Source organism: Notamacropus eugenii, chromosome 4 (assembly GCF_028372415.1).
Source record: "Notamacropus eugenii isolate mMacEug1 chromosome 4, mMacEug1.pri_v2, whole genome shotgun sequence".
Lineage (NCBI taxonomy): Eukaryota > Metazoa > Chordata > Mammalia > Diprotodontia > Macropodidae > Notamacropus > Notamacropus eugenii.
Genome location: NC_092875.1, coordinates 248,445,912 through 248,464,041, shown reverse-complemented (window position 1 = coordinate 248,464,041; position 18,130 = coordinate 248,445,912). Strand labels below are relative to the sequence as shown.

The 18,130-nt window shown below is 36.0% G+C and overlaps 1 protein-coding gene across 11 annotated transcripts in view; it reads left to right on the top strand.

Annotated features, from left to right (window-relative positions):
• OSBPL1A (oxysterol binding protein like 1A) overlaps positions 1 to 18,130 on the top strand; it is a 324,266-nt gene that overhangs the window by 197,308 nt on the left and 108,828 nt on the right. For 10 of the 11 annotated variants that reach the window (XM_072604414.1, XM_072604417.1, XM_072604412.1 and 7 more), the window contains one exon: positions 2,566 to 2,728. The exons of the other annotated variant lie outside the window; for it this stretch is intronic. In XM_072604414.1, coding sequence (XP_072460515.1) covers positions 2,566 to 2,728 — 163 coding nt within the window. The remainder of the gene's footprint in view (positions 1 to 2,565; positions 2,729 to 18,130) is intronic. 11 annotated transcript variants of the gene reach the window in all.

Here is an 18,130-nt window from a genome sequence, read left to right as displayed (position 1 = left end):
GGAGTTCCATTATCCTGGTGACTTTCAGATAACTAAAAGTATAAAATGATAAAGACAAAAGGAAGGTAGTAGTGATTTTTAGATGGAAACATTGTGTTAACATATACTTATATGTTTATGTAAAAGAATGAAAGACCTTTGCCCAATATTTTTTCTGTTATATGTTTCTTATCAAAGAGATGAAATTTTAGATTGTACATAGAGGACTTTAGAATTCTCATTCTATGGGTTATTCTTTGATAGGAAGTTTTCTTCTTTGCAGAAAACTAATTTTGAAGCTGTAGAAGTGTCCTTAAATAAGTTGAAAGAGGAAAAAATAAAATAAGAAACAGAAAAAAACAAGAGTCACTTTTCCTTCCTCCCCACCCCCTTTTTTACTCCTACTCTTAGAATAAGTGAGAACAGATGTAGATGTTGCAGAATTGGAGAGCTGTTTATTTTGTTCTAGTTAAGGTTGAAAGACAACTAGAATTTTGATTTAAACTTGTTTTGTTTGTTTGCTTGTATCTTTTCTTTCTCGGGTTTTATTTCTTCTTGTCATTCATTATTGAGCTCCATTGAAATGAATGTATGTATTAAATAAGTATTCTTACTATTTCTTGAATAATTTTGTTGTTAGAGCTTCCTTTTTCTTTTTATCATTGCATTTTGAGGGCTTAATGTTTTGATATTTTGAAAACTAAAGAAGTAATGGAGCGGCCGGAGACCACATCGCTTCATTTAAGACTGATTTGATGTGGAATTCTTTTGCATGGAAATTTGTCAGTGAACTGCCATGCAAAGACAATTCGGTGAAGGATTGTCAGGCATTTTTTCCCATTCAAGGATAGTGGGAATCATTTTGGATAATATGCCAAACTTCACATTACTTGTCTGTTAAAAAAAAAAATGGATTGCTCTTAAGTAGCCCATTTAAATGAATGATTATTTGGGAAAGGTCACCTATCTTAAAGTTCTGATTTTATCCAAACTAAGAGAATACTCTTGATCTGTAATAGATATTGTAGCTTAGATTACAGATAAAAACATTTTTCAGTTCACTTTAATATTATGCCGGAAATTTAAAAACATTAGAAATTCACCTCATTGAATTTTTCAGCTTTTCATGTTGTAATTGTACATTGTTGCTTAACTGTAGTACTATTTTTGTTACTGTAGCTCTAAAATGACGGTCTAGTTACTGTGATGACATACAGTAAGATGCCTTAGGAACCATAACTAGTCCCTAGATGGCAAAAGGTTAATTTTCCTTTTGCTGTGAACTTAGCTATTCACTAAACAAGATTTTTTACTTGCATTATGGACCTTTTGAGTTTCTACGTTCTGTGACACTGATCCAGGAATACCATGCCCTAGTGCTTTGGCAGACACTTTATTAAAAAAAAGAACAGGTTGAAAAGGGTTCGGGACTGAAACATGGAGGGCTCTCAAAAGACATCATGGTATGCTGCAGAAAGACGGTAATGCGAAAGACAAAGTTGAGAGTAAAATAAACCAGGGACTGCAATTCAAATGGAAGTAATTTGAGACAATAACAATAGGGAGAATTTACGGAACAGAACAAGAATTGTGAGCTAGTTCCACAGCACCCAAGATCTAGCAAAAGGAGATTACTATTCGTGACTTGAATATAAAGTATCCCTAGAGCTCTGGCACCGGTGGATCTACTTAAGACATATCCAGTTTCTGACATCTGACTTGCTATTTTTCCAAGTCTGGTCTTTGTGAGGTTGATCCAGGAAGAGTGTATCATAAGCAAGCCTACTCTGTTTTGTTCTATGGGGAATGAAGGTTGAGTAGTAAGTAAGGATCCAGCTAAAGATCTTTTTAACTTTAATACTTTCTTGTTTCACCAAATCATGATATACCGTAAAGATAATTGCAAGTAGTGTTTAATATGCAACGTCTTTCACTAGTAACTTGTTTCCCCTTCATTTGCTGTAATCTGGCCAGTAATGTCTGCTCTTTTTATTTCTTAAAAATGTTATTGTTGCATTTTGTTTTAATATTATCTTTATTTCTAGAAAGCTCTCTCTCTCCTCTCCTCCAAGAGATCCATTCCTACTAACAAAAAATTGAGAAAAGAAATGTATCTTTTAATGTGTTAATTTGTAGAATTCTGCTAGGAATTATTTTAAATTTTTAAAGAAGTCAAACCCTTTTTAATGAAATAGTATTTCTCATCAGTATAGTCAGTATGTCCAGGAGGAGGGCACTGGATTATTCCATTACTTAGTCATTTAAAAGGGGTATTTCCTGTGCTTTATTCAATTTTCAAAACCAATAAATTACTGGATTTTAATGATAGAATACAAATTGCTTGCAATTGTATTTTAGTTTTTCTATTTCTTGGTCTGTTTTTATTAGACAGAACTGTTGTGAGAAAGGGACCCACAGGAAAAACCAAATTAGTATAGTAATTTTGTTCATTTCATCCATGAATATATAGCATGGTTGCTTCACTACTGTTACTATGATTGAATTAGATCAAAGGCCAGTTAGGAATAGCTATCTGGGTAGGTTGACATCAAGTTAATTTTTATTTCTATACCTGTTTACTTCTAGGTGAGGAATTTGAAATTAGAACAGGAGCAAGAGAAAAACAAAATCTTGTCAGAAGCATTAGAGACTCTGGCAACAGAACATCATGAATTAGAGCAGTCTCTGGTTAAAGGATCACCACCTCTCAGCATCCTTAGTGAGGAAGAATTTTATGATGCTCTTTCAGGTAAGCACAGAATCTCTCATACTTTATGATTCATATGTAATTTTTTTTTCTTACGGAAACTGCCACAATTTAATCACCTAACTACTCTCAAAAGGAGTTATCAATATCAGTTTCATCTTATGGGAATGAAAAAGGTAAAAACTCATTGATTATCACTCCTAAACTCAGTCATTTTCCTTTTGACTTGTCCTGTTTTTCTGGGAGACCTTAGATTGTCTCTGCATCCTGTCTGCAAGATCAGTGTTTTACTTGGATAGGGAGCATATTTTCTTTTAATTTTATTGTATTTTGCTCCTCTTCTTCTAGATTATCCTTCATTTATGTGTATATGCACATAGTGCAAATAGATTGTTTTCTGTTTTATTTCTATGGTGAGACTTGCCATCATAGATTCCAGTTTTTCTATTCTGCTCATTATTTTTGCTGTGCAAGCCATAAATTCTGCCTTCCGTAATTCTCATTTCTAAAGCACTCTGAAACAGTATATTGTGCTTCATTGTTCTCAAATTCCACAAGATGCTTTGCCTTATCAGATGCTGTATCATTTTCCTTTGTTTTGTGATATTTATGGATAGATGACTAAACTTGTTTATTAGATCTGGAGGCTGTATTTCCTTCTGCTGTTAATGTTTTCCCTGTTAATTTATCTGTTTATATTCAGGGTCTTTTAGTTTTCTTTTTTATGAGATCTTTTGTAATTTTAGTTTCTTCCCCCACTGTTTTCCCTTATTGCTCACCTTCTGACTCCCTCTCCTCCCAACCCTGGGGGCTGGATCTTCAGAACTTTTCAGCCTCTTTCCACACTGGGCAATTCATGGTTCAACAGCTTGGGTCTCCACCTTAAGTTACTTTTGGGGGTTTAGAACTTGATCCAGCTGGATGCTGGGCTCTTTCTCTTAGGCTTAAAGGAGTGCCCCTCCCTTCCTTTCCTTAGTTCCTTGGCTCAACAGTTCAGAGTACTACCACTCTGGTGCTATTGTGCCAGCAGGTCAATTCCTGTTTGGAATTTGGGTCTCCAAAGCTCTAAGAGGATGGGACGGGGGAGGAGGGTTAGAGTGTTACATTGAACTATATTTCAAGCCCCAGAAATGTGCCTGGCTTTGTTTGCTCTGTTCCTCCGCCTTCCTGTAGAAATCTTTCATGGCACAGAATGTTGCTGAGTTGCTGATCATCAAGGCCCCAGCATACTTGCACAGCCTGGAACCTGGATCTTTCCATGGCACTGGAAGGAGGGAGGAGGCTTCTGGGGTCTGGGGCTAGGTTGTTTGGAAGGCTGTTGGTCTGGTCTTTGGGTCAGCTAGTGCCGCTTTGCTGCTGGTAGTATAGTGGAGGGAGGGATACTGGGAGAGCACAAGATAAATAGCAGTTAAGTGGGTTTTTTAAACCACCTTTTGGACATAAATGAAGTTACTTTATCTTTGGCATATAATCTCTGTTTTAGGAGAGGATTGAGAGGTCATAAAGAAACGTCTAGTTCTTCATCTTGTTGGTTACCTGACAAAGAAGTCTCTCATTCGTTTTTCTTTGTCATTTTGTTCATTTAAGTACCTGGCATATTAATGGTGACCAAGAATTTGAAATATGTAGACTAAAATATGCTATATTCTTTTATCAGAGCTATTAAAACTGCACAAAACATGTTAACAATAGGTTGTACTTTGAGGAATTTGTATTCAAACCTGATTGTTCAGAGACGTAAAGGAGCTTCTTTTCCTGAGGGACTGTTGAAAGGGAGACTCTTTTTAAATTTACAGTGGAATAGAAGCTGCTTGTTAAATCATGTTTAGCATCAGCCAGGATCCATTGTTACCAGGCATTTTCACAAAGGATTTGAACCTCCAGATGAGGAATTTTGGTGCTTGTGAAGCAGGATCAGCATAGGCTGTGACTGAACTCCTAGGAGGTAAATACAAGGTTTTTTACTTGGAGAGCAAGGTTCTTTACTAAAATAAATGGAAGCAAAAAGGAGATTAAAGTGACAGGAGGAAAATAATATCAATGGGGTTAAAGTAAAGAAGTTTGAGGTCCGTAAGTTTATTATATAGAACAAATGGAAAGCATTGGCATTTTTTAAAATAGATGTAAGGCTATAAGAGATTGATTCTGATTGATAGTGTTTTGGCATGAATCACAGAGTTACAAAATCTTAGAGTTGGAAGGGACGTCAGACTTCTGAATTGCACAGGAATTGCCTATGATATAATTCACATTTAGATGTTACTTTAAAGTTAATTAAAACTTTAAAGTTAACTTTCCTTTTCTTAGCCAAAAGTCATGATTCTATAAGACGTGTAGAAACTGGATTTATTACAAGAGAAATGAACATGCATGTGAAAAGCCTTATACCAAGTACAAAGGAGTCTGCAGTACAGGCTGAAATTTGAATGTGGGTTACAAAAAGAGGGGTATCATGGGAGGAGTGGAGGGCCATCCCCTCCCAAATGGCAGTGGCATGAGAGGAGGAAAAAAGAAACAGTAGGAGAGGGGAAAAAGGCTTAGTTCCCACCTCCTGAAGGGGAGGAGAAAGGCAGAGAAAGGGAAGAGGAACATGAGTAAATAAGATGGCAAAAGCAGCTTTATTTTCCTTTGGGAACTGGTAGGCTATGATAATGGTCTGCTTATTTACAAGGGTCCCAGCTACACAAACACTTTATCAGTCTGGTGTAGACTGACTGGTATCTGTCTTGTAGGTGGTTCAACTCTCTGGACACAATTGAGAGTCCAGTTAGGGGTAGAAGGAGCAAGTGACGTCAACTTGGTGGGGTGCGGAGAGGGGAGAACTTCTTCCTTGACTGATTGATTCAAGGCCTCCTGCACACCCTGGGTCCAGTATTTCTGGAAAGTACAGCAACTCAAGAAAACAAGTTCAGGGGCTCCCTTCACACTTTAAGGGTTCCTGTAAGTCAGGTGGAATGATAGAAGACTGAGGTACACAAAGATGAGATGACTTCTCTATGGTCATGTCAAAGTCAAGCAGGATTTGAACCCAGGGCCCCATCTACAGAAAAACTGCAAACAAGTACATTGTATCCTTTCTACTTCATCACACTGAGTTTAAATCTGGCCTTGACACTTAGTAGCTGTGTGATCCTGGGCCTAATCCACTGAAGAAGGAAATGGCCAACCACTCTGTTATCTTTGCCAAGAAAACCCCATATAGGGTCACAAAGAGTCAAGCAGTACTGAACCACTGAACAACCACAGCATCTATTAGCCTCTTTTCTCTATGCCAAACTCTCTCAGATCCATTGACCAATTTTTGTTTGACATGGTTTTGAAGCCCTTTTCCTTCCATAACTAGATGAGTTCTAGCTTATCAGTGTCTTTTCTTAAAATGTGTTACCTACAACTAAGCAGTGAATTTTAGATGTGGTCCAACCAAGAGCACATTAGGACTGTGAATGTTCCTTAATTCTGGACATTATGTTTCTCTGTTTTAATTAGCTTCTGTTTTTTTCAGTCACCAAAATTCTGTCTTCTTTCCCTCCCACGTCTTCTCCTCCATTGAGAATGAAAGAAAAACGAGACTTTTTTTTGTATTAATTTTATTTATTTTCAGTGTTCTACAATCATTACCATATAACTTAGATTTTTTCCCTTCCTCCCCCTTACCTTCCCCCTCCCTTCTCGAGACAGAATAAAATTTTATATAAGTTCTACACATACATTCCTATTAAATACATTTTCACCATAGTCGTGCTGTATAGAAGAATTAAAATAAATGAGAGAAATCATATAACAAACCAAAACATAATACAAAAGAAAATGATATGCTACATTCTGCGATTGAATTCCATAGTTCTTTCTCTCGATGTGGAAGCCATTTTGCCTTAAAAGACCATTGGAAATTTTTTAAGTCCTTGCATTGCAATGAAGTTCCAAGTCTACCAGAAAGCTCTCACATACTGTGGTCATTGCTGTGCACAAAGTTCTCCTGATTTTGCTCATTTCACTCAGCATCAGTTCATGTAAGTCTTTCCAGACCTCTCTGAAGTCTTCCTGTTCATCATTCCTTATAGCACAATAGTATTCCATTACATTCATACACCATAATTTATTCAGCCATTCTGCTTTACAGTTTTTGGCCACTACAGAGAGTGCTGCTATAAATATTTTTGTCCATGTGGGACCCTTTCCCATTTTTATGATCTCTTGGGGATACAGTCCTAGAAGTGATATTGCTGAGTCAAAGGGTATGCACATTTTTGTAGCCCTTTGGGCATAGTTCCAAACTGCCCTCCAGAATGGTTGGATCAGCTCACAGCTGCACCAACAATGAGTTAGTGTTCCAGCTCTCCTACATCTTCTCCAACATTTATCATCTTCCTGTTCTGTCATGTTAGCCAATCTGGTAGATGTGATATGGTACCTCAGAGTTGTTTTGATTTGCATTTCTCTAATCAATGGTGATTTAGAGCATTTTTTCATATGATTATAGTTATCTTTAATTTCTTCCTCTGAAAACTACCTGTTCATATCCTTTGACCGTTTATCAATTTGGGAATGACTTGTATTTTTCTACATTTGACTCAGTTCTCTGTATATTCTAGAAATGAGGCTTTTATCACAAACACGAGCTGCAAAAATTCATTCGCAGTTTTCTGCATCCCTCTGAATCTTGGTTGCATTGGGTTTGGTTGTGCAAAAACTTTTCAGTTTAATGTAATCAAAATTTTCCATCTTGCACTTCATAATGCTTTCTATCTCTATTAGTCAAAAATTCTTCCCTTCTCCATAAATCTGATAAATACACTATTCCTTGCTCCACCAATTTGTCCATAGTATCAATCTTTATACCTTGATCATGTACCCATTTGGACTTTATTCTTCTGTATGGTGTCAGGCATTGGTCTGTGCCTAGTTTCCCCCACACTTTTATCCAGTTTTCCCAGCAATTTTTGTCAAATAGTGAGTTCTTATCCCAGAAACTGGTGTCCTTGGGTTTATCAAACAGTAGATTGCTATATTCATTGTCTACTGTGTCTTGAGTACCTAGAATTTTCCACTTGTCTACCTTTCTGTTTCTTAGCCAATATCAAGTGGTTTTGATAATTGCTGCTTTCTAATACAGTTTGAGATCTGGTAGTGCTAGGCCCCCTTCCCTAGCATTTCTTTTCATTAGTCCCCTTGATATTCTGGACCTCTTGTTCTTCCAGATGAAAAAAACAAGACTTCTGTGCAAACAAGTATAGTCAAGCAAAACAAATTTCTGCATGGACCATGTCTAACAAATATTTATAGATAGATCTATTTTTATCTGTGTGTGTATATGTACACACACACATATGTATATATCTACACACACACACGCACACACACACACGTCATTCTGTACTAACTTCTCTATCAGGAGGTAACATATTTCTTCATTAATCCTCTAGAATCTTGGTTGCTCATTACATTAATCAGCATTCCTAAATCTTTCAAAGTTGCTTGCCTTTTTCATGTTGTCATTGTATAAATTGTGCTCCTGGTTCTTTTCACTTCACTTTCTATCAGTTCATATGGATCTTTCTGCATTTATTTGAAACTACCTCTTACATAATTTCTTACAGCACAGTAATAGTCTGTGACATTATGTACCATAATTTGTTTAGCCATTCCCCAGTTGATGAATCCTACCTCAAATTCCCATTGTTTGCTATTTCACAAAGGGCTATAATCCCTAGAGGATTAGACTCAGTTTTCTTGGGCAGGATGTTCTTGATGTATATCCTTAGCCTTCTGAAATATGATATTCCAAGCTCTCTGAACTTTTATTGTGGTGGCTCTGTCATCTGTGGTCCTGATTATGTGTCTCTGGTACTGAATTCTTTCTGTCTGGTTGCAATATTTTTTCTTTGACTTGAATGTTTTGCATTTTGACAATAATGTTCCTAGGAGTTTTACTTTTGGAGTTTCTTTCAGAGGTAACTAGTTAATTCTTTCAATTTTGCTTTGCCTTCTAGTCTAAGAAATCTGAGCACTTTTTTTAAATTCAATTTTAAGATCCAAATTCTCTGCCTCCCAACTTTCCTTACCCACCCATTGAAAAAGCAAGAAAAACCAAAGTCATTGCAAATATATAGTCATGCAGAACAAATTGCTGCATTAATCATGTTCATACATAGTTAGTTTTATATATACACACACACATATTTATCTTATATATTTCTATATCTGTGTATCTATAAGGTGTATGTGTATACACGCACACACACATATGCACACATGCACGCACACATTTCAGTCTGCACTGAGTCCATCACTTCTCTATCTGAAGGTGGTTTACTATGCTTCATCATGAGTTCTCTGAATTGTAGTTGCTTCTATTATGTTGATCAGTCCTAAGTCTTTCAGAGTTGTTTGTTTTCATATTATTTTGTTATATGAATTGTTCCCCTGGTTCTGCTTACTTCATTTTCATTAGTTCCTATAAGTCTTCCTAAGTTTTTTTTTTTTATTTTGGAAAATACCCTCTTCATTGTTTCTTATAGTACAGTAGTATTCCAGCCTGTACCTATTACTATAACTTGTTCAGCAATTTCCCAGCTGGTAGCCATCTCCTTAGTTTCTAATACTTTGCCATCACAAAACAAGATTCTGTCTATCAATATTTTTGTACATATGGTCCTTTTTCTCATTTTTGGTTTTCCTTTGGGTATAGACTTAGTATTTCTGGATCAAAGACTATGCTTTTTGGGCTCTTGGGACATAGTTCCAAATTGCTTTTGAGAATATCTAGAATAGTTCACAGTTCCACCAATATGGCATTAAAACATTTGTTTTCCCATACTTTCTCCAGCTTTTATCATTTTACCGATCTGATGGGTATAACGTAATGCCACAAAGTTGTTTTAATTTACATTTCTCTGATTATTAGTGACTTAGAGCATTTTTTTTTAGGGCTTATTGATAGCATGGATTTCTTTCTTTGAAAATAATCTGTTCATGTCTTTTGATCATTTATCAGGTTGAGCAGTGACTCTTGTTCTTACAAATTTAAATCAGTTCCCCATATATCTTAGAAATGAGAACTTTATCAGAGAAACTTGCTTCAAAGATTTTTTTCCCCAATTTCCTTCTTTTTTGTTAGGGTTTTATTTGTCTAAAACCTTTTTTAATTTTATGCAACCAAATTTGGCCTCTTTATCCTCTGTGAACCTCTTTATCTCTTGTTTGGTTGTGAACACTTCCCTTATCCATAGATCTAACTGGTCATTTCTTCTGTCCTCTAATTTATTTATGTCAGTCATTATGTCTGTCTAAAATATGTATAAATTTGGAGATTGTCTTGTTATATGGCATGAGATGTTTTGTTTATACTTAGTTTCTACCAGACTGCTTACCCGTTTTCCCAGAAGTTTTTGTCAAATAGTGAATTCTTGCCCAATAACTTGAATCTTTGGTTATATGTAACTTTGTGAGGTTTTTGTGTTCATTTGTTTCTGTATGTCATGTACCAGGTCTGTTCTACTAATCAACCTCTCTGTTTCTTGCCCAGTAGCAAATTGTTGCGATGATTATCTTTGTAGTATAGTTTAAGATCAAGTATGTCTAGGCCCACTTTCTTTCCATATATTTTTTCATTGATTCCTTTGATATTCTTGACCGTGATCCTCCAGATGAATTTTTTTTTCTTTTTTTTCTTTGCTTTTCCTAACTCTATAAAGTAATCCTTTAGTAGTTTGATTGGTAGGGGAACACTAAGTAACACTTAGCTTCACAAGGTTTTTGTGAGGATCAAATAAGATATTTGTTAAAAGTGTCTCAGCACAGTTCCTGGCATATAGTAGCTGCTATAGAAGTGCTTATTCTTTCCCTCTTCTTCCCTCCTTGTTGTAATGACTTCTGACACATCTCATTTACATGAATTAATTGTCCCTAATCTTCCTCTCCATTTCCTCTTCTCCTAAGGCATTCTTTCCCCCCATCCTTTCCATTCTCCTTTTAAGATTGTCAAAACATATTAAATTTATTCTCAGGCTTTCTGTGAGTCCTAATAATTTTAACGTTCATAGGTAACACAGGTATGATCTCCCCTATATAAAAATATAACCAATTATTCTAATTTAATCACTTATGTTGTCCCTTACAGTATGTATGCTCATGTTTATAATTTCATACGTCTCTTGACTCCTGTGTTTGAACTTCAAAAATTCTGTGCAGCTCTGGTTTCTTCATCAGCAGTATTTGGAATTCTTCTGTTTCATTAAAAGTTTGTTTTCGCCTAGAGAATTATTATAACTTTTGTTGCCTAAGTTATTCTTGGTTATAAACCTATTCCAAGGTCTCCATATCATTGTCTATTAAATTTTGTGGATTCTGACTATGGCTCCTTTGTACTTAGTTTAAAAAAAAAAAACAACAACAAAACCTTGGCTTCTTGAAATATTTTCTGTTTTACCTGGGAGCTCTGGATTTTGGCTATGATATTCCTAGCAATTAATTATTTTGAGGTTTCTTTCAGGAAGTGGCCAGTATATTTCCATTTCTACTTTGCTTTCTGAGTGACAGAACTATCAAATGTTACCTCTTATTGTACCCTGAACCAAATGGATCCCCTGAGATCTCTTCTTGTCCCGGTTTTTCCTGCTCTAGGGTCCATTATGGTCTGTTTTTCAGTTGCTGTATACTAGAATGCACTACTCAGCTGCCACCTTCCAGACCCCATCTATAGTATCTCTATATTTCTCTGGTTGCCTCCCCAAACCTCATTGGGCTAGAAAAAAATGACTCGGGACTTTATTTTGAATTTCCTGATCAAAATTCAATCCCATCTTGGCAGTTCTCTTTTAAGATTTATTCAGATACATCTTATTTCTCTCTCTCTGATTTTGTCTTTCAAGTAGTCTGATTATTCTTAAATCTTTTGTTCTTGGTCTGTTTTCCAGATCAGTTGCTTTTTCTATGAAATATCTTATATCTACTATTTTTTCAGTCTTTTGACTGTGTTTTAATTTTTTTGTCTTTTTGTGATATCATTGGTTTTAGTATGATTCAGATGTTCACAGTTTTTTGGTTGAACATGTTTTGTAATTCTTCTCCTAAACTATTAATCCCTTTTCAGTTTTTGTTGAAAGCTCTCATTTCTTTTTCCAGTTTTCTAGTTTCTAATTTTTTCTTCTGCCATTCTCACTTTTTTTTAAAGTTTTTAAAATTTAAACCTTTTTGTTAACTCTTGCTTTAGCTTTTCTCAGAATTCTGTTGAATTTGTGGCTAAATTGCCCTTTTCTTTGAGTCTTTGATTCTAGATGTTTTAGAATCATTCTCTTCTTCTGGAATTGTGTTTTGAGCATCCCTTTAGCCATAATAGATTTTCATGGTAGGAGTCTTTTTTTGTTGTTGTTGTTTGTTTGAATATTTCTGTATCCTGCTTTCTTATTTCTGATTTAGGGTTGGGCCCTCTGTACTTCTAGAGTATTATGTTACTCTGAGTTCTTAGGAATAGTTGATGCTGGGAACCTGCAAGCTTTCTATGTTCCCCAAATTATTTGGTTCATGATTCAGGCTAATAGCTGATCGCTATCTCCTTTTTCTGAGCTCTGTACGTTCCTAATATTAGTTTGAGTCTAATCAACAGTAGATTGCTGTTGTACTCAGCTCTCATCATTTAGCCTATCAAGCTCTGCTCATTTAGAATGTTGAAACTCCCTTGGGTCTGGGATTCCTGCCTTAATTGTTATTTTTTGAGCTTCAGACTGGACTAGAAGTTGGAGCCAAGACCCTGCTTTGCTCTTATGTTCTGAGCCACACCACTGCTGCTGGCTTCTAAACTTGCTTCTCTCTTTGTACTCTGCTTTAGGCCCATGCAGCTCTTTATGTTCACTCTGGGAACAAGTCCCCACCTCTGTCCATCCTGTATTTGTGATCTGGATCTCGGACAGAGCTGCCAGTTGGCTTGTGTTTCCAATACTCTGCATAAGCTTGCTGTGCCTTCCAGTACGGCTCTGCCATCTTCTCTTGCCGCACTGAAATGCTTTGCATGGGCTGCTTCTGCCCAAATCTGTCCTTAACAACTCTCTGTCTGGGTTACTATGCAAACCTGGACTGGAAAAATTACTTTCTGTGACTTTTCTTGGATTTCGCAATCACATTCAGACTGGTGCAATTTTGAGATCTGCTTGGGACAGTCTAGACAGGAAGCTCACTGTACCCCTTCGTGCTGCTCTGCCATCTTGTTCCCCATGTACTTGCCTCTTTGTATTTCTGTTTGTACAATTTAAATTGCTTTGACTTCTTTTGAGTATCTCTTTACACTGAGCTTGCAGTCCATCAAAATCACTAGTTCTATGAAATGAGATTTTTTTCTTCATTATCATTAGGATCAAATCTATCCATTCTGTAGTATAGACATTTCTTGATTTATGTGAGCGGACCATTCCACAGACTTCTATGTAAAATGATTTTTACATAATGCAAATTTACCACTACCTACCTTCTTCACTTAGCCTGTATAACAAAGGCATGAGCAAAATAATTTATGCAAGTCATATGATGTACTAAAATGCAGGTATATTAAATACTGTACTATGAAAAAGACAGAATTATGAAAAGTAAAGTTAAGGATAAAGTATGCAGAGTACTGTACAGTAAACATGAGTGTGCAATATGTGTTCCTTCTGCAGCCACTACACCAAGATTTTGACACTGGTGATTGGCTGTGTGACTTTTTAAATAAAACTATAGCAAGTGAAAGATGAAATGACTGAGGAAATAAAGAGTTCAAAGTTCAGAGAATATGTATTTATTCAGCAGTGCATGCTAACTGCCTACCAAATCAGGACCAGACTTCCTTAGCTTAGGACTGCACCCTGAATATGGGGAGGAGGCAGATTTTTATACATTAAAAACAAATCAAATAAGACCAGTTAGTTAAAAGAAAACTATTTAAAGGAAATAAAATTAGGTAATCTAATACCTAATTAGAAGAAAAATTAGGGACTTTCCAAGTTGGGGGGGAGAGAGGACATATGAATCAGAAAAAAAGGTGTCCCACTTCCCTCAAGTATCTGTATTCAATCAGAGGAACATGGAAATAATAACTGGTTAAGCAATATGGGGGGACAGTTTTCAGCTAAGACATATATTGCTTCAGATGTATAATTGTAAGAAAATTCCTTGCATCACTTTTCAGATCTCTTTGGTTTCTGATCAGCATAACCTAGGTCCCTAGTTAAAGGTCTCAAAGCCATAGGTAGACGGTGTTCCAGGTTTCCAGTCACATAGAGCTTAGGTTCGAACAGTGTGACAATATCCTCTCCCAGCTTCCACAGTTGAATAAAGTTTTCTCATAAGACAGAAATTGGACTGGACCTGTAATTTAATAGAAAGGGAACTGAGCTAGCTCTAGAATTGAGTTGCAAGATGCATGTGATTCACTCAATTCCCACAGTTGACCACTTGTTGTAATCACCTCAGTTCCCTCAGTACTGTCGAGAAGATGTTTAGACAGTGGTTCCCAACTGTTCCTCTCCTATAGGTAATGATAGCAAGCAATGTTGTTCTCATCTGGTGTTTGAACATTTAAAATTCTTGAAGGATTTGGAGCCATCTTTTCAATACAAGAAAAAAAAGGTTACTCAAATGATGAGAGGGTTCTGCCAACTGTTTCAGTGACTTTTGAATGTTGAAATTCTCAATGCATGATTTTTATTACTATCTGCTCACTCTTAATGGTTTTTGTGTTGTTTTTAGCAACATGTTAATGATTTTTCACTTCCTAGTGTTTCCTCTTGGTGCTATTTTAGTTTAAGTGTTCATAAATAATTTGCCATAAAATCTAATAGTATGGCCTAGAAAAACCAGTAACGGTTCTCAGATATTCTTAAACATTTGAAGGAAGTTTCAAATAGATGGGAAAGGAAAGTGACCATGTTTTGAAGAGATTTAAATGTCAAACAGAGGAGCTTAGACACCAGGGTTTGAGTAAAGGGTGACATTAATTGAGTTTATTGAACATTGAAAAAATCTGCACTTTTGGAAAATTACTTGGACAGTTGTCCAGCAAGAATATTGAGGTAGGGTGACTAACCAGAAAGCTATTGCAATAATACAGGTGAAAGATTATGAGAACCTGAATTACAGTAAATAGAGAAAGTAGGACATATTTAAAAGATGCCATGTGGAGGTAGAAATGACAAGGCTCTGTGTTGTATTTTTTTGAGAATTGAAGATGTATTCAAGTTCAGAGTACTGCAGGACTATCGTCTCTGTAATTCTTGACAGCATGGCTTTATTAACACAGCTTAAGACTGGGTTAGCTTTTTGTCTGACATATCACCCTATTGACTCCTTGTGTTTCCAGTCACTGAAACCCTCAGATCCTTCTTACAGATGGTTTTTGTTTAGACATGCCTCTATCAGGTTTAGAACCTGAAGACGGGAACAGTTTTTTTTATTATTATTATTTTTATTCTGAACTGAAAACACCAAACAAAATGGGCATTCCGTATAGCAGGACAGAGAATGATTTCATTATCTTCAGCTTTCCATTATGTATAACTTGCCTTTATTTATAAGTATATAAGTTCAGCCTGAGGCTTTCCAAGCTGTCCTACTTGTCTGTGCTTCTTTTTGACTTTTCTTTTCATTAAAAAGAAACATCCCAATGGTCCTCCTTTCCTCCCCTTCCCTTCTCTCTTTAATCTGTCTTACTTATTTTCCCCACTCTACCTCACTACTCCTTAGGCAAGGAGAATGTCAAACAAGGTCCTTGCATGCACTTAAAAAGCAAGTTCCCACACTGATGCTGTCCAAAAACATGTCTTATTCTTCATCATAAAAGTATCCGTTCTTTGTCGAGAGGTGAATAGCAAGCTTTGTTCTCTGTTTATGTAGTGATCATTGATTGCACTGATCAGAGTTCTCAGATCTTTCAAAGATGTGCTTCTTTGTTATGTCCTGAGAATAGAAATTGTTTTCTTGACTTTATTCATTTCACTTTGCACCAGTTCATATAGGTCTCCCCAGGTCTCTTTGAAGCTCTCTATTTTGTCATTTCTTAAAGTAATATTCCATTATATTCACATACCATAATTTTTTAGGTGTTCACCTGTAGGTGAGCGTCTCCTTCATTTGTAGTTCTTTGCTGCTACAAAAATTGCTATAAATATTTTTGTGAATATTTTCTCTTTTGTTCATCTCTTTGGGGGTATATACCTAGTAGTGATATTTCTGTGTCAAAGCACATGTGTACACAAGTGACTTTTTGTGGCACATTTCCAGATTGTTTTCTAGAAATGCTAGATCAATTTTAAAGTTCCACTGGCAGTACACTGTTTCCCTGCAGCTCCTCCAGAAATTGTCACTTTCCTTTTTTTTTTTTAAATCATTTTGGTGGGTGTGAAGTAGAACTTAAGAGTTGCTTTAAATTTACATTTTTCTAATTAGTGACTTGGAGGATTTTTTCATGTTTGTTGATAACTTGTGTTTCTTCCATTTGTATTCTTTGACCTTTTATCAGTAGACTAATGGCTATTATAAATTTAAATTATTGGAAAAACTTGCTGCTTGGATGAGTGAGCGATTTTCTTTCATACCCAAATTTAGAACTTTCTCTTTATCCTAGTAAATTTCCTCTTAAAATATTCAGTCAAATGTTTTGGCTTTTCAGGATCTCTTCAGATAATAACCTTGTCGTCTTATATGTTATCCTTCCTAGCTTTAAATCTGGAAATCATGATAAATATGCTAACTTTGTCTTCTGGTTGTTGATAAATGTATGGAACTCCAGGAGAGGATCAAGGACAGAGCTTTGGACATCTTGCTAGACATCTTCCTCTACGTCTGGGTTTCTTAATCTGTGATCCATAATTTTTTTTTAAGTGATTTATTCAATATAACTTTTCTTTTTTAATATTTTGTATTTTATTGTATATACTTAAAATCATTCTTCTTGTAAGACATCCACAGGCTTTTTCATACTGCCAAGAGGTCCCTGACTCAAGAAAGATTGACAACACCTACCTACATGACCTTTGACAAATGACTTAACCTCTATGGGTCTGAATTTCTTTGTCTTTAAAATGAGAGTTTTGGATTAGATGACCTCTCCAATCCATTCCAGTGCTAGAGTTAGATTTTCTAAGTGCAGTGCCTTGTGGCACCTCCTCTGTCACTGTAGTGCTGCTTCATTGGTATTTAACTTTTTCACGTGTTTATGCCTTATCACTCCATCCTTCATCTAGTTCCCAAATTGTCCCTCTAAGTATGTGGATCCAATCATGTTACCCCTCTGCTTAGACACCTTCAGCAGCTCCTCCTTGCCTATAATATGATAAACAGATTTTGTCGTTTTAAAAAAGACACTGTACCGTGGGTGAGGAACCTGTGTTTGTTCTGTAAAGTTTGGATTCAGTCAAAGGGCTACACTTGAGAATCTAAAAGACCACATGTGCCTCGAGGCTGCAAGTTCTTGACCCCTGTGTGACTGTCCCATCTTGCAGTAAACCCAATTTTCCAACCTTATTTTATATTCTTCTTCATGAATGTAATAGCCAAAATGAATTGCCGTTTTCTTTTTTTCTTCTTCTCCTGACTTCAACCTTTCATGTAAGTTGTCTGTCATACCCAAAAATGCATTTAATTTTCATTTCCAGCTGTTGAAACCCTTCTTTTTCTTTAAGGTTCAGATAACATGCCACCTTTTCTGTGAAGCCCTCCGTGATTTCTCCTAGTTGAAAATGATTTGTCCCTTCTTAGATCTTTTTACAGCATTTCAGTTCTTGCCTTTGCTATGTTAAATTATATCTTTTAACAAACTTATTTGTGAACAATTTTTTACCCCACGTCAGATTGTATGATCCTTAAGATCTGGGACCATCATTTTCATCTTGTGTTCCTAGGACTTAGAAAAATGCTTTACATGTTTTGTTGTTTGTTTGTAGCATTCATTTAATAATGAAGTAAAGTAAGTTACCTTCTCAGGTCCTTTCTAAATTTCTTGAGGTTGTGATTCCTTGCCTTACAGGGACTCAGTTATTTGTTTTACTACTCGATTTCCATAGATAGAAAATTGTTACTGAGTATCACCTATGTTAATGGGATTGTGCTGTGTTCTCTAGAAGAATACAAATAAATAAAGGAAACATACTTTCTATATTTTTAGTGCTTATCTAACCATTTACTTACATTACAGAGAATCTGAGTAGCACTTCACAGATTTTACTTCATCAAACCTGTTCCTGACGTTATAGGTTTTAAGTTTGTTGAATAATTTGTTGAACAAATGTTTACTGAACCCTCATGATGCTGATTCTCTCTCATCAAACACGCTTCTCTTTCAGAGTTCCCTATTACTAGTGAGGGCATTACCGTACTTCAAGGAATCCAGGTTCACACCCTCAGCTCTTTGCTGCAGGCCATTGATAAATCTTGTCATTTCTCCCTTCATGGCATCTTCTGTGTATGTCCTGTGCTCTC